Below are 16,846 nucleotides of genomic sequence, written 5' to 3' on the forward strand. Positions count from 1 at the left end.
GTCTAGCTCATTAGTGGTTGAACAAGTAGGTAAGGTAGATTCTTGTGACAAGAAACCATGTATACAAAAATACTTATAACAACTCTTTTTGTTAAAGAACTAAGAAAAAAATGGATTAGTCATTGATTGAGAAATGGCTCGACAGATCATGATATAAATGTAATATAACAGTCCTTAAGAAATAACAAAAAAGATAGTTTTAGAAAAACTTGGGAAACTTGGATGAACTGGTTCATAATGAAGTGAGTAAAACCAAGAAGGGAAAAAGGTATACAATAAACTTGGAAAGAGTTAAGAATTCTGATCCGTGCAATGACCAAATATTCTAAAGGACCAATAATAATGAAACATTCTGTGTATACCTTCTGACAGAGGAGGGATGGACCCAACATGCAGTATGAGATATATATTTTTGGACATGACAGCTGTATAGATTTGTTTTTCTTAACTATGCTTATTTGTTAGAACAATTATATTTTTCCTTTTCTTTGAGTTGAGGAATTTGTTAGAAAGGTTCTAGTAAGTTTGGGAGGGAAGGAGGGAACAAAATGAAACAAGGCCTTTGAAGAATCCTTAAAACGAACCAGAAAAAAAGTTTAAAGTGAAGTACAAGCATGTATTGTTTTGAAATACCATGTAGAAAATAACAATACTTTTTGTAAAGCCAGTTTGTACATAATAGAAATTCATGATTTCTCAGTGAACTGCTTTCTGTTCTACTTTGTGTATGTGGAAATATTTTCTTTTCTTTTCTTTTCTTTTTTTTTTCTTTTTAAGAAAAATGTTAACAATGGGCAAGCAAGTATTGTTAAAAGTGTCTTTATATAAAATAATAATGTCTTTTTTTTTCTTCATGCAGAGGTTGTAAGAACAAGGCTACGTGAAGAGGGAACAAAATATAGATCTTTCTTCCAGACACTATCTTTGGTTGTTCGAGAAGAAGGATATGGGTCTCTCTACCGTGGTCTAACAACACATCTGGTCAGACAGATTCCAAACACAGCTATAATGATGGCCACCTATGAACTGGTAGTCTACTTACTCAATGGATAGCAGTAGTTTGCTGCAGTCCTAAGGAGGGAGAAGACCAAAAGATTGCAGTGGACCATAGAATGTCAAAGCCAGCTTGGTGGACAGAAGAAAAATCATTCGGGAACATATAGCTATGCCCTAAAAGGATGATTGGTGTAGGAATCATTGCAGTCCTGCTACCTTATTTGGCCTTTTTGGGCAATGTAACAAAACCTGGGCCAGCTCTTTATCTCTTAAGGGAATGCCTTTAAATATTCCATTTTTCAAAATTGCCATTTTCTCTAATGTGTGCCCAACACAGTTAAATTCTGATTCCTGATAAGGTGGGAGTATCTAATGTTTTTACTCCATGAGTACTTTTCCAAGCAATGCCTCCAATAAACATTAATTGTACTATCCTCTTATCAAAAAATAGAGTTGGATAAAACATGGGTTTCTACTTGTATGTGTTCAACTCTATATTGTTTTGAGTTAATTTTAAAAATCTGAGTACCATTTCCATGTTATCTTTGATAAGGTCATCAGATCTTATGGCCTAAAATGAATTATTACTCACAATAGTCATCTTTATGTTAACTGGTAAAATGTCTAAAAAGGATATATTAAATCCTTTAATATTGAATTTTTTATTTCCATTTGTGCCAGCTCTTGGTTTTGAGCAAAATGAGCCTTTTAAATAACTCTTTAGTAAACACATTTCAGGTAGTAAGTATGCTTTCTGCAGCAGATTATGGATCCACCTGGGTTGATTTTTTTTTTCCTTTTTTTTTTAATGAACCAAAGAAAAATTGATTGTTGATTATTTTAGTGACTACATTATGTCCTGAAATCTTCCCTGCATTGTAATATATGAAGACAAAAAAAATAAGATTCTTTTAAAAATAATTTGCTGGACCTATTTGTCATTTAATTCAAGGGAAAAATATTTTACCACTTGTGAATTTTGTTGTTTCTTGTTTTTATAGATATATCCCTATATATTAAGAACTTTTGATTTATTTCTACCCCAATGCAGTCTTCATCCAGTTAAATGGAGAAAATGGTAATTAAGAATGTTTTAAAGCATTTCCCTTATATATTATACCCCTTCTTTAAAGAGCAATATTATGTTAAATTTTGGCAACACAAACATTAAAAAGGGGCCCTTAACATCTGACTTGCAGATAATAATTTTATTGACTTAGTTTTGTAAATGATATTTACAAATTGCATTTGACAAGAGAAGTTCATTCTGTAATAATTTACTAAGTGATAAATCATAAAACATTAAGGTTAAATTGCTAACAATAGGTAGCTTTTAACATTACTATTAGACTTCTCGGTTGCACCTTTTAATACTTAAATACGGTTTATATCTATGGTGGCCCCTAACAAAGATGTTTACTATGATTTTGTCAGTAGACTTCTCCATATGGAAGTTCTTACACTGGTTTACAGAAGAGTGCAATTAATCTCCAGTGTGACATTTCAGTATACATAGGACTGTAAGTTTTGTGCAATGGCTTTATATTAAGAACGACTCCTTAAGCACTTTGTGGCCTTTTTTGTGGGCTGGAGGGGAGGGCGGGGGGGAAGCTTGTGATTTTTTTTTTTCCATGTTAAGATTCTGAAATATTGGTAAAGAATATTAGACAGTGTTCAAAACAAAAATTGTTCACAAGAGTATTTTTTCCTGATTCCCATATACTATAAGAGAAACTATGTCTCATCTATTTACTCATGGAATGTATTCTATATCATTTTGGAGTTCTATGTGTTATATCTATAAATAGTTTTTCTTGTAAAAGTTCCTAATGTACTCTCTTCATTGGTAATGTTCTCCCCACTGAACAACTTTGGTGAGCCATTGCAAGGTTCAACATGGAAATGTAGCAATTTTCCTCTGCCATCAGCAGTGAAGCACAGTGATCTCCTAATTTTCCTTTAACTTTAAAACTGGATATTTTTGAGGTGCTTTGATTAGAAATAGAGTATTCCAGTCAATTTGGAAATCAAAAGTGAATTAAATGTAATAATAATTGATACACTTTGAACAAATTTTTACCTTAATGTATTTATTGAAAAACACTGAAAATGAGGATTTTCTAACTCATATTCATAGACAAAGTCTACATTATGAATGTATTTTAGCCTTTCTGGTGCCACATAATGCTACCTAATTAATTACAGTGCCATATGCCCCATGAGTGACTCAAAACATTAGTTGAAATGAATGTGGAACAGAGGCTCTTTTAATCATGATGGGATTCAATAAATACCTAAATAACAACAAAACTAATAGCTAAGCAAAATCTTACTTAGTTAACGTCAAGTTAAGAGATGAGTGCTTTTTAAAGATTAAAACAGGTATTCTAATCCTGTATAAATTAAATTTGCCTTTAATGCATGCATACATACATCATTTTAAAATTGGTATTATGTATGTAACAAAAATATATAGTATAATCTCTTGCTGTGTTGTACTACTTGGAAAAAAACAATGAATTCTAATGCTAATTGACAGTTCTTATTGTCAGATTTTCCAAAGCACAATCTCCAGAAGGACAGTTTATGTGTAGAGATCTATTAGGATTAAATTATGTAGGAAATACATATACAAACATTTTGTTTACCAGAGCTTTGTTAAAAGTTTTCACCTCTTTTGGTTTTTATTGATTTTAAATGCAGAAACAATTTGTCATGCTATCAGAGTATTTGAATTAATTCTCCCCCCCCCTTTTTTTTTTTAAACTATGTCTCATGTTCTGTCATCTGTTTGCCATTAGATCATAATATATGATTTCAGGGATAGAGACAACCAATTAGCATTCTTCAGAATGTACCTATATGTAATCCTCATGGAAATTTAGTATATATGTGATTATAGGTGAAATTATAGTCCTGGAATAACATTGTGTAGTACTCTAATAGAACAGTAGGTGGGACTCTAGTATATGCTGGGTCATAGCATAGAAACAGATACATGAGTTTTATTGTCCAAATTTGAGCTTTACTGGGTTATAATCATAGTATATGAATCCACGAAAAATGTGTACACCAAAGCTTTTTCTTCTCATTATGGCTAAGACTTTGTGGAACAAACATTACAAAGAGTAGCACCTCAAAAATGAATAACTTAAAACCACAATAGAAGGAATATCATTGGATTATGTAATGGCATTGCTTCCTTATAAATCCTGACACAAGATATGAAACAGCATTACTACATTAGAACCAGAAGACTTTGGGTATTAAAAAAAAAAAAATGATGTTTAATCCACCTTTAATTGAAGTATAAGTATTTCTTTAAAAAGTTTTTAGAATGGCCTTAAACTATATATTTTTTAAAAATCCATGTATGTTATAATTATTAACTTTTTATGTTAATTCAGCCAAGCTATCCCTTCATCTTTTGGTATTGTGTTAGTTGTTTACATAACCTTCTCCTGTTCTGTTAGTATTGTAGGGACGCCTTTGTGATAGCATACTTCATCCCTTTCCTAATCCGGCATTGATCATGACTTAACATTCCTAAGACATTACTTCCAAAGAATTTAAATTGGAAAAAGACATTTTTGTATAAAACTCTATAAAATGAGCCCAGAAATATCCTTGGGTAAATGTACTCTTTTCTGCCCTACCCAACCACCATCTCTTCTTGCTTATCCTTCATGTTACTTACCTCTGCTCATTTTTTATTATTCCTTCCAGGAACTGAAAATTGTAATATCACTTAGGAGCTTGTGTAGTTTTTTGTTTTGTTTTTGTCTTTACCCCTACATATGTGAATTTTAAATTATGACCTATCAGTCATATCTAAATAGTTGACTCCATGAAAGTTGAAATACTTTGACATTCTTGTGAGGTTTGCTATTCTTGCATCTACGTAAGTGGCTGTAAATTGTGTGCATATACCCTATATTTATGTTATCTAGCTGACATTTGTTTGGACTGTTAAAATTCAAGAATTAAAATGCTTATGCAAATACGGTGATTTGCTTTTGCTAGTATTTTGTACAATTCATTATTTGGCACTTTGAAATTTTAGTTATACTTTCTTAGGATTTTAAATAGAGAAAAAATGGCTGCTATTCATTTACTTCGAGACCTTTTTTTTCAGGACATTGAGGTTATCTGTTACAGTGAAAATAAGAAACAATATCATAACGCTTGATATTAAATCCTTGCATAGCATTTTTTTTCTTATTATTAATTTTCCTTTTCATTTCCATTGAGGACAAATATTGTTTTAAAAACTCCAGAAGATTTTTGGTTTAGTTTTAAAATAAATTACTTCTTATCCTGTTATATGAAGGATATTTAATTCATACAAATTTATTAAATTATCTTCCCAGTTATTCTGCCTGTAAAATGATGTAGTGTTAGTTTGGAGGGAACTTAAAGTTGTTGAGGTAAGAAGTGTAAATATCTATGGTTATTCAGTAGAATCAAAGAATTCAAAGTTAATTTGCTAGGACACCTAGTTAGATCTTCTAGTGCTAGGAAGAAATAATAGCATTTATGTAGTGCTTTAATATTTGCAAAGCACTTTACCTATGTTTTTCATTTAATGCTCTTTAGCAACCCTGTGAGATAGGCATTATTTCCAATTTGATAGAATGAAAATGCTGATATAAACAAATGATTTATATATTTACACAGCTAATGAGTGTCTTAAGATTGGATTTGAACTCTGGTCTGTGTTACTCCAAGCCCAGCACTCCATTCACTGAACTCTAGCTACCCAATTTAGACTCAATGCAAAGAAAACTTTCCCAACCCTTGGAGCTATACATAGACTAGAATCATCACCAGGGGAAGATGAGTTCCCCAGGATTATCTTCAAGTAGGAGTTGAATAGGGAAACCAAAGGGAATTCCTGTTCAGACATTGGTGGAATAGATGGTCTCTTAAAAATGCTAGCATCTTGTTATTCTTGCACTAGCTGTCTTACAGGAATATTGGGAGAAAAGGTATTTGTAAGTTTTAAGACACTCTAGAAATGTGAGTTACTGTTATTATGTCCCTAGACTAGATATTTAAAGGAAGAAAAAATAAAGGTCCCACCCTACTCCCTGCACTCAAAGGGTTTACCATCTAGTTGGGGGAAGAATGTGTAAAAAATAGATCTATATGAGTCTTGAACAATGCTAGATAATATGTGATTACCAAGCTGAATGCTACTTTGATACTATATGAGTTCAAAGGTGGGAAAATGCACTATGGATTGTTGGATGTTATGCAGGACAGTTGGAAGCTTTGTGGCAAAGATAGAACTTTATTTGGACCTTGGAAGATAGGTAGACCAGCACGATAGGCTGGTCTACAGATAGGCAAGGAAGAAACTTTGATAATGAATGAATATTTTGGGAAATGAGGTCAGTCCATATGGAATATTTAGGGAATTAGAGATGAGATTCTGTTGTAGGTAAAACCAGATTATGGAAAGACTTAAAAATTGGACATTTAAATTCAAGCTATTTTGAATGCACTAAGGAATCACTAGAGTTTTAAAAGCAATAGAATGACAAAAGGTAAGGCTGTTAAAAATGTTAACAAAACCCTAAGTAAATTTATTGATTAAGGTGCCAGTTTACCTTGCAACAAAATAATATTAATATTCGTATGATATACCACTGGCTTCTTTCTAAAGAAGCTAAGTTCCTTTGAGAACAAAACTGGCAAGACATTTTCAATACAAGGAAACTGAAAATGATTCATTTTATCTCCCAACTTTATGATTTGCCAAATTTGACCATAGTAGTGACTAACATTTATATAGAATTACAAATGTAGAACTAGAAGTGACCTTAGAATTTATCAAGTTCAATCCCCTATTTTGGCAGATGAGGAAACATAGGTCTAGAAAAGTGAACTCATGAGATCCAGTAGCAACTGAGAGCTGGAATTGGAGCCTAGATTCTCTGTCTTTAAATCAATAAACATTAAGTACCTACTATGTGCTAGAGATTACATTAAGCTTTGGGGGTACAAAGACAAAAATGAAAATCTCCTAAGAACCTTTCTATCAAGGGAGACGATGTATAATATGCAAAATAAATACATAATTTATTAGGGGATAACAGCACCTATGGGAATTGAGCCTCATATAGAATCTATTGCTTTCATTACACCACTAATAACCTGCCTCTTATCAACCAAAACAAAGTACAATTTTCCAGATTTTTTTATATATATATATATATATATATATATATATATATATATATATATATATATATATATATATATATATATATAAAATATGCTTATACTAATTTAGGCAATCAATATTAGCTATGTGGGCCTTAATGTCCATATTACAACTCATTAAATTTAAAATCAAATAAAATGCCTAGGTTTTTAAAAAAATTATCTCAAGCCACCTCTTCCTTGTCCATCCTTAAACTTATGTGTTTGGGTTTTTGTTTTTGTTTTTTAATTTGAATAAAGGATTTGCATTTCTATATGATTTTACCATCTTATTTTCAGTTCTTTGCTCTAAAAGATCAACATCGTTAAAATAACTCGGATTATCACCTCACACCAGATTGACTAAATTGACAACTCAAATTTGAACTCAATTCCTCCTGACTTCAGGGCTGGTGTTCTATCCACTGCACCACCTAGCTGCCCCAAGATGACAAATTTTATTTTATTTTATTATAGCTTTTCATTTACAAAACATATGCATGGGTAATTTTTCAACATTGACCATTGCAAAACCTATTCCAACTTTTCCCCTTCTTCCCCCCATTCCTTCTCCTAAATGGCAGATAGTCCAATGCATGTTAAATATATATTTAATATATTTATACATGCAATACAATATATGTATACATATTTATATACTTATCTTGCTGTACAAGAAAAATTGGAACTAGAAACTATATAGAAAGTATAAAAAACCTGAGAAGGAAAACAAAAATGCAGGCAAACAACAACAGAGCAGAAATGCTATGTTGTGGTCCACATTTATTTCTCATAGTTTTCTCTCTTGGTGTAGCTGATTCTCTTCATTACTTGGTATATCAATAAACAATTGGAACTGGTTTGAATCATCTTGTTCAAGAGAGCCATGTCCATCAGAATCAACATATATTATTGTTGAAATGTATAATGATCTCCTAGTTCTGCTCATTTCACTCAGCATCAGTTCATGTAAATCTCTCCAGGCCTTTCTGAAATCATCCTGCTGGTCATTTCTTACAGAACAATAATATTCCATAATATTCCTATACCACAATTTGTTCAGCCATTCTCCAATTGACGTGCATCCATTCCGTTTCCAGTTTCTAGCCACTACAAAAAGGGCTGCCAGAAACATATTTACACATGTGGATCCCTTTCCCTTTGAGATCTCTTTGGAATATGAGCCCAGTAGTAACGCTGCTGGGTCAATTCACAACTCCCAACAATGTATCAGTGTTTTTCCCAAATCCCCTCCAATGTTCATCATTATCTTTTCCTGTCCTTTTAGCCAATCTGAGAGGTGTATAGTAGTATCTCAGAGTTGTCTTAAATTGCATTTCTCTGATCAATAATGATTTGAAGCACCTTTTCATATGACTAGAAATAGTTTCAATTTCTCCATCCAAAAATTGTTCATATCCTTTAACCATTTATCTATGGGAGAATGGCTTGATTTTTTTATAAATTTGAGTCAATTCTTTATATATTTTGGAAATGCCTTTTGTCAGAATGTTCAACTATAAAAACGTTTTCCCAATTTATTGCTTCCCTTCTAATCTTGTCTGCATTAGTTTTGTTTGTACAGAAACTTTTTAACTTAATATAATCAAAAATTTCTATTTTGTGATCAATAATGATCTCTAGTTCTTCTTTGGTCAAATTCCTTCCTCCTTCACTAGTCTCAGAGGCAAACTCTTCTTCTAATTTATTATCTCATTCTTTATGTCTAGATCATGAATCCATTTTGACCTTATCTTGGTGTATGGTGTTAAGTGTGAGTCAATGCCTAGTTTTTGCCATACTAGTTTCCAATTTTCCCAGCAGTTTTTGTCAAATAATGAATTCTTATCCCAAAAGCTGGGATCTTTGGGTTTGTCAAACTAGATTGCTGTAGTCATTGACTATTTTGTCCTGTGAACCTAATCTATTCCACTGATTAACTAGTCTATTTCTTAGCCAGTATCAAATGGTTTTGATGACAGCTGCTTTATAGTATAGTTTTAGATCTGGTATAGCTAGGCCACCTTCATTTGATTCTTTTTTTTTTCATTAGTTCCCTTGAAATTTTTGATCTTTTGTTCTTCCAGGCGAACTTTGTTATTTTTTTCTAGATCAGTAAAATAGTTTCTTGTGAGACTGATTGGTATAGCACTAAATAAATAGATTACTTTAGGGAGTATTATCATCTTTATTATATTCACTTGACCTATCCAAGAGCACTTAACATTTTTCCATTTGTTTAGCTCTGATTTTATTTGTGTGGAAAGTGTTTTGTAGTTTTGCTCATATAGTTCCTGACTATCCCTTGGTAGATAGATTCCCAAATATGTTATACTATCAGTAGTTATTTTAAATGGAATATCTCTTTATATCTCTTGTTTAGGATTTTGTTAGTGATGTATAAAAATGCTGATGATTTATGTGGATTACTTTGTATCCTGCAACTTTACTAAAGTCGTGAATTATTTCTAATGGCTTTTTAGTAGAATCTCTGGGGTTCTCTATGTATACCATCATATCATCCGCAAAGAGTGATAATTTGGTTTCCTCATTACCTACTCTAATTCCTTTAATCACTTTTTTTTCTCTTATTGCCAAGCCTAGCATTTCTAACACAATATTGAACAGTAATGGTAATAGTGGGCAACCTTGTTTCTTATTGGGAATAGTTCCAGTTTATCCCCATTATATATGATGCTTAATGATGGTTTTAAATAGATGCTGCTGACTATTTTAAGGAAAAGTCCATTTATTCCTGTACTCTTTAGTGTTTTTAATAAGAATAGGTGTTGGGTTTTAGCAAATACTTTTTCTGCATTTATTGAGATGATCATATGGTTTTTGTTCATTTGGTTATTAATATAGTTGATTATGCTAATAGTTTTCCTAATATTGAACCAGCCCTGCATTCCTGATATAAATCCTACTTGGTCATGGTGTATAATCCTGGGGATGATTTTCTGTAATCTTTTTGCTAATATTTTATTTAAGATTTTTGCATCAATATTCAATAGGGAGATTGGTCTATAATTTTCTCTCTGTTTTCATCCTACCTGGTTTAGCTATCAGTACCATGTCTGTGTCATAAAAGGAATTTGGTAGGAGTCCTTCATTCTCTATTTTTTCAAATATTTTATATAGCATTGGAGTTAATTGTTCTTTAAATATTTGGTAGAATTCACATGTAAATCTATCTGCTCCTGGGGCAGCTAGGTGGCGCAGTGGATAGAGCACCACCCTTGAATTCAGGAGGTCCTGAGTTCAAATCTGATCTCAGACACTTAACACTTCCTAGCTGTGTGACCCTGGGAAAGTCACTTAACCCCAGCCTCAGAAAAAGAAAAAAAAAAATCCATCTGGTCCTGGGTATTTTTTCTTAGGGAGTTGATTAATAGCTTGTTCTATTTCTTTTTCTGAAATGGGACTATTCAAGCAATTACTTCCTCCTCTGTTAATCTGGGAAGCCTATATTTTTAGAGGTATTCGTCCATTTCACTTAGGTTATTAAATTTATTGGCATAAAGTTAGGCAAAGTAACTACTAATTATTGCTCTGATTTCCTCTTCATTAGTGGAGAGTTTTTTTTCATTTTTAAGACTTAACAATTTTATTTTCCTCTTTCCTTTTTCTAATCAAATTTACCAAGAGTTTATCTATTTTGTTGGGTTTTTTTCATAGAACCAACTCTTACTTTTATTAATTCAATAGTTTTTGGGGTTTTTTTTTAAAGAATTTCAAGTTTAGTGTTTGATTGGGGATTTTTAATTTGCCCTTTTTCTAGCTTTTTTAATTACAAGCCTAATTCATTGATTTTCTTTTTCTCTTATTTTATGCAAGTAGGCTTCTAGAATATAAAATTTCCCCTTATTATACCACTTTGGCTGCATCCCACACATTTTGATATGTCATCTCATTATTGTCATTCTCTTGGGTGAAATTATTAATTGTGTGTCTATGATTTGCTGTTTCACCCATGCATTCTTTAGGATGAGATTATTTAGTTTCTAATTACTTTTTAATCTATTTTCCCCTGGCTTTTTCTTGAATGTAATTTTTATTGCATCATGATCTAAAAGGATGCATTTACTATTTCTGCCTTTCTGCATTTGAATTTGAGGTCTTTATGTCCTAATACATGGTCAGTTTTTAATATAGGTTCCATGAACTGCTGAGAAGAAAATGTACTCCTTTCTGTCTCCATTTAGTTTTCTCCAAAGATTTATCAAACCTAACTTTTCTGGTGTTCTGTTTACCTCTTTAACTTCTTTCTTATTTTGTGGTTTGATTTATCTAGTTCTGAGAGTGCAAGGTTGAGATCTCCTACTATTACAGTTTTGCTGTTTATTTGCTCTCTTAACTTATCCTTTAGGAATTTAGATGCTATACCACTTGGTGCATATATGTTTAGTATTTATATTGCTTCATTATCTATGCTACCCTTTAGCAAGATATAGTACCCTTCCTTATCTCTTTTAATTAGATCAATTTTTGCTTTTGCTTGATCAGAGTTCAGAATGACTGCCATTGCTTTTTTAACTTCACCTGAAGTATTGTAGATTCTGCTCCAGCCTTTTACCTTTACTCTGTATATATCACCCTGTAAAAAACATATTGTAGGATTCTGGCTTTTGATCCAGTCTGCTATCCACCTCCGTTTTATGGGAGACTTCACCCCATTCACATTTATGGTTAAATCTACTAATTCAACTGCCACCTTATTAATGCCAGATTATACTTTTCTCTTTCCTTTCCCCTTCCCCCTTCCCCAGTATTAAACTTATAAGCACCACTTGCCTCATACAGCTCTTTCTCTTTAGAATCCCTCTCTCTCCCTTAGAGTTCCTCCCCCTTTCTTATATCTTTGCCTTAATATTTCTGTATTCCCATCTTTTTAGCCTACCCCTTCCCTTTTTGCTTTTCCTCTCCCTCTTTTCAATAAGGTGAGAGAAGTTTCTCTGCAAATCAAATATGTCTAATCTTTTCTCTTTAAGACAAAGCCGCTGAGAATAAGATTCACACAATGTTCCTCCCCTTCCCTTCATTTCCTCAGATACGATAGGTTTCCTTTGCCTCTTCCTGAGATGTAATTTCCCTCTTTTTACCTCCACTTTTCCCTTTTTCCAATACAATTCCATTTCTACTTCTAATTTCCTTTTTTTAATATTATAACAATAAAATTGGAATTATACATATGCTCTCTATGTATGCCCATAACAGAAATACAGTTCTCAGTTCTTTTTACCTTTTTATGTTTCTCTTGAGTCCTATATTTGGAGGTCAAATTTTTTGTTTAGCTCAGTTTTTTCATCAGAAATAAATGTAATTCACCTGTTTCATCGAATGTCCATCTTCTTCCCTGGAAGAAAATTCTCAGCTGGGTAGTTTATTCTTGTCTGAATTCCAAGTTCCTTTGCCTTTCAGAATATCAGATTCCAGGCCCTTTGATCCTTCAATGCGGATGCTGCTAGATCCTAAGGATCCTTATTGTGGCTTATAATATTTTTTCCTTAGTCTGATAGTTCTGAAATTTAGCCACAATATTCCTTGAAGTTTTGATTTTGGGGTCTCTTCAGGAGATATTTGATGAACTCTTTCAATGGCTATTTTACCTTCTGATAAGTTATTTTCTTTTACTTTTTTTACTTCTTTTTGTATGTTTCCAATTGAGTTTTTAAATGAGTTTTGTTCTATGGAATTTTTTTCCATTTCACAAAAATTTTTTAAGGAGTTATTTTCTCTTTCCAATTCACAAATTCTGTTTTTCTGGGAGTTTTTTACCTTTTGCAGTTCACTACTTCTGTTTTTCAGGGAGTTGATTTCTTGATCCACAAGTAGGATAACTTATATAGACCCTCTTGAAAAGTTTCCCTTTCCTTTCCTCATTTTTCTTCTAGCTCTCTTTTGACATCCTTTTTAATTTCTTCTAGGAGAGCCTTTTGTGGTGGGGATCAGGTTATATACCCCTTTCGGGGTTTCATTTAGAGACTGTCTGCTATTAGTCTCCTCAGGGTTTGAAAATGTTCTCTTTCACTGTAGAAGCTGTCTATAGTTAGAGCCCACTTTGCTCTTTTACTCTTTTGTTGTTGTTGTTATTGGGATCTGCTTTTAGGGCAAGGAGGTTCCAAGCTTCAATGGACTGTGGCTGTGCTGCAGAGCTGAGTCACTCCCAGTGCTGGGTGGGTGTGGCCAGTTCCTGCGAAACTCTGGTGTTTTGGGATACATTCTACCTTAATTAGCCATCTTGGCTCCACCCAAGATAACAGATTTTAAAGGAAGTATGGGAAGTATGGAAAGTAATTTGGAACTGTCCAAAAAACTTTTAAACTGTGAATTCCCTTTTACCCAATAATTCCTCTACCAGTTCTGCATTCAAAAGAAATTACCTCTGGATACGAGAATATTTAAAATGGCTCTTTCTGTAGTGACAAAGAATTAGAAACTAAAGTGATACCCATCAATTGGAAAATAGCTGAATAAATTATGGCATATGAATTCAATGCAATACTGTTATGCTATAAGAAATGAAGAATATAGTTTTAGAAACATGGGAAGATTCGTATGAGCCAACACAAAAGGAAGTGAGCAAAACCAAGAGAATAATTTATAGCAATATTATAGATTGTCAACCCCAAAATGCTTAGTAACTGATCAACATAATGACCATTCATAATTCCAAAGGACTAATGACAAAACACATTATCCACCGCCAGATAGAGAGCTGTTGGGACTTAAAGTACACAATGAAACATTTTCTCTTTTGTTTTTTGTGGGAGGGTACATACAATACATATTTGTAATGTGTTTTGTTTTTCTTGCCTCCTTAATGGAGGAAAGAGAATTTGGAAATGAAAATAAAATTGACCTTTTTTTAAAGCAATGAACAAAATTTTAAAATGAGCCTCAGAGGAACTATAAATTCCTTTGAAATTAGTGTTCTTAATTTGGGGTTTACAGATTTCAGAGAATCTCTGAAATGGAGATGATACATCTTTATTTTCATTAGCTTTTGGTTTCCTTTGTAATCTCATTTTATTTTAAGCATTTAAAAATCCTGAAAGAGGGTCCATAGGCTTTACCAGTCTGCAAAAGTGGGTTGTGACACACACAAAAATAGATTCTCTACTTGAGATAAAAGAACAAGATCCCTCTCTCCATCTTTCCCAACTAAATAATCTCAAGTTATTTCAATCCATTTTATGGCTTTGATTACTCTTCATTTTTTTATTATTAAAGCTTTTTATTTTCAAAACATATGCATAGATAATTTTTCAAATTGCAAAGCCTTGTGTTCCAAATTTTCTCCCCTTTCCCTCTACCCCCTCCCTTAGATGGCAAGTAATCCAATATATGTTAAATATATATGTTAAATCCAATAAAGGCATCTATAGTGATATAATTATCTTTTTGCACAAGAAAAGTCAAATCAAGAAAATAAAATTGAAGCAACCACACCAAAAAGAGTGAAAAGGCTATTTTGTAATCCACCTTTAGTTCCCACAGTTTTCTTTCTGAGTGTAGATGGCTCTCATCATCACAAGATCATTAAAACAGGCCTGAATCATCTCATTGTTGACAAGAGTTACATCCATCAGAATTTCTCATCATATAATTTTGTTGGCAGTGTACAATGTTCTCCTGGATCTATTCACTTCACTTAGCATCAGTTAATGCAAGTCTCTCCAGGCCTCTCTGAAATCATCCTGCTGATCATTTCTTATAGAACAATAATATTCTATAACATTTACATATCATAACTTATTCAGCCATTCTCCAACTGATGGGCATCCACTCAGTTTCCAGTTCCTTGACACTATGAAGCGGGCTGCAACAAATATTTTTATACATGAGGGTCTCTTTCCCTCCTTTAAGATCTCTTTGGGATAGAAGCCCAGGAGAAACACTGCTGGATTAAAGGGTATGCATAGTTTGATAGCCTTTTGGGACATAGTTCCAAATTGCTCTCCAGAATGGTTGGATCACTTCATAACTCCACCAACAATGCATCAGTATCCCAGTTTTTCCATATTCCCTCCAACATTCCTCATTATCTTTCTTGTCATTTTAGCCAATCTGAGAGGTGTGTAGTGTTACTTCAGATATCTTATTTTGCATTTCTCTGATCAATAGTGATTTAGAGCATCTTTTCATATGACTAGAAATGGTTTAAATTTCTTCATTTGAAAATTGTTCATATCCTTGAATAGTCAGCATTTATCAGTTTAAGAATGGCTTAAATTCTTATAAATTAGAGTCAATTCTCTATATATTTTAGAAATGAGGCCTTTATCAGAACCCTTGAATGTAAAAATGTTTTCCCAGTTTATTGCTTCCCTTTTAATCTTGTCTGCATTCGTTTTGTTTCTACAAAAACATTTTAACTTAATATAATCAAAACTATCCACTTCTTTAGTTACTAATTTCTTCCTCCTCCACAGATCTGAGACATAAACTATCCTTTGTTCTCCTAATTTGCTTATAATATCACTCTTTGTGTCTAAATCATGAACCCATTTCCACCTTATCTTGGTATATGGTGTTAGGTGTGGATCAGTGCCTAGTTTTTGCCATACTAGTTTGCAATTTTCCCAGTAGTTTTTGTCAAATAATGAGTCCTTATCCCAAAAACTGGGGTCTTTGTTATCTTTCATTTTCAAAGAAGGTTAATGACATCATGCATGGTCAGGCATGAATTGGATTTTAAGTAAAGCAGAGTAACACAGAGTCATCAGCCTCATTCCTCATAAAGTCCAGTGTCGAAACAAAAGTCAAAATGACTACCAATGGAGTGGGATGCAGAGAATGTCCCTAGTGTCTCCAATGTCTAACCAAACTTAGTACTTTGCAGTGCCTGCTTCAGCTACATTTGTGCTTAGGGGACAAATTGTCCTCATTTACTCATTCCGCAAAAGAAAGCCTCTTGCTTAGGGTAGGATCCCCTTAACTCATTAATGGGTTTGAGACCTATTGTTTACTCTCAACCTGATTTAGCCTGGTTTACCATGATGTGACTGTTTCATATAGCTTCTTAGAACCACAGGTGAGAATTTGGTGATATATGTGCAAGAATGTTTGTGGCATCCCTTTTTGTAGTGGCAAAAAACTGGAAACTGAGTGAATGCCCATCAATTGTGGAATGGCTGAATAAATTCTAGTACATGAATGTTGTTGTTCTATAAGAAACAATCAGCAAGATAATTTCAGAAAGACCTGGAAAGACTTCTGTCAACTGATATTGGGTGAAATGAGCAGAACCAGGAGATCATTATACACGGCAACAACAAGACTATACAACCATCAATTCTGATGGACGTGGCTCTCTTAAGCAATGAAGGATTCAAATCAGTGCACTTGTTCAGTGACAAAGAGAGCCATCCATACCCAGAGAGAGGATTGTGGGAACTGTGTGTGGACCACAACATAGCATTCTCTCTCACTCTGTAGTTGTTTGCTTGCATTTTGTTTTCTTCCTCAGTTTTTTTTTCCTTCCTTCTTGATCTGATTTTTCTTGTGCAACAAGATAATTATAAATATGTATACATATATTGGATTTAACATATTTTAACATTTTTAATATATTTAATGTATTGGACAACCTGCTATATAGAGGAGGAGGTGGGGGGAAGGAGGGGAAAATTGGGAACAA

The 16,846-nt window shown here is 33.0% G+C and overlaps 1 protein-coding gene and 1 long non-coding RNA gene across 2 annotated transcripts in view; one reads left to right on the top strand and one right to left on the bottom strand.

Annotated features, from left to right (window-relative positions):
* SLC25A36 (solute carrier family 25 member 36) overlaps window positions 1-4,999 on the top strand; it is a 43,586-nt gene extending 38,587 nt beyond the window's left edge. Inside the window, exon 7 of the mRNA XM_074301667.1 lies at window positions 860-4,999. Within this exon, the coding sequence (XP_074157768.1) occupies window positions 860-1,053 (194 nt within the window). The 3' untranslated portion in view covers window positions 1,054-4,999. The remainder of the gene's footprint in view (window positions 1-859) is intronic.
* LOC141561726 (uncharacterized) overlaps window positions 1-16,846 on the bottom strand; it is a 104,367-nt gene that overhangs the window by 25,142 nt on the left and 62,379 nt on the right. The window lies entirely within an intron of this gene.

Source organism: Sminthopsis crassicaudata, chromosome 3 (genome assembly GCF_048593235.1).
Source record: "Sminthopsis crassicaudata isolate SCR6 chromosome 3, ASM4859323v1, whole genome shotgun sequence".
NCBI lineage: Eukaryota > Metazoa > Chordata > Mammalia > Dasyuromorphia > Dasyuridae > Sminthopsis > Sminthopsis crassicaudata.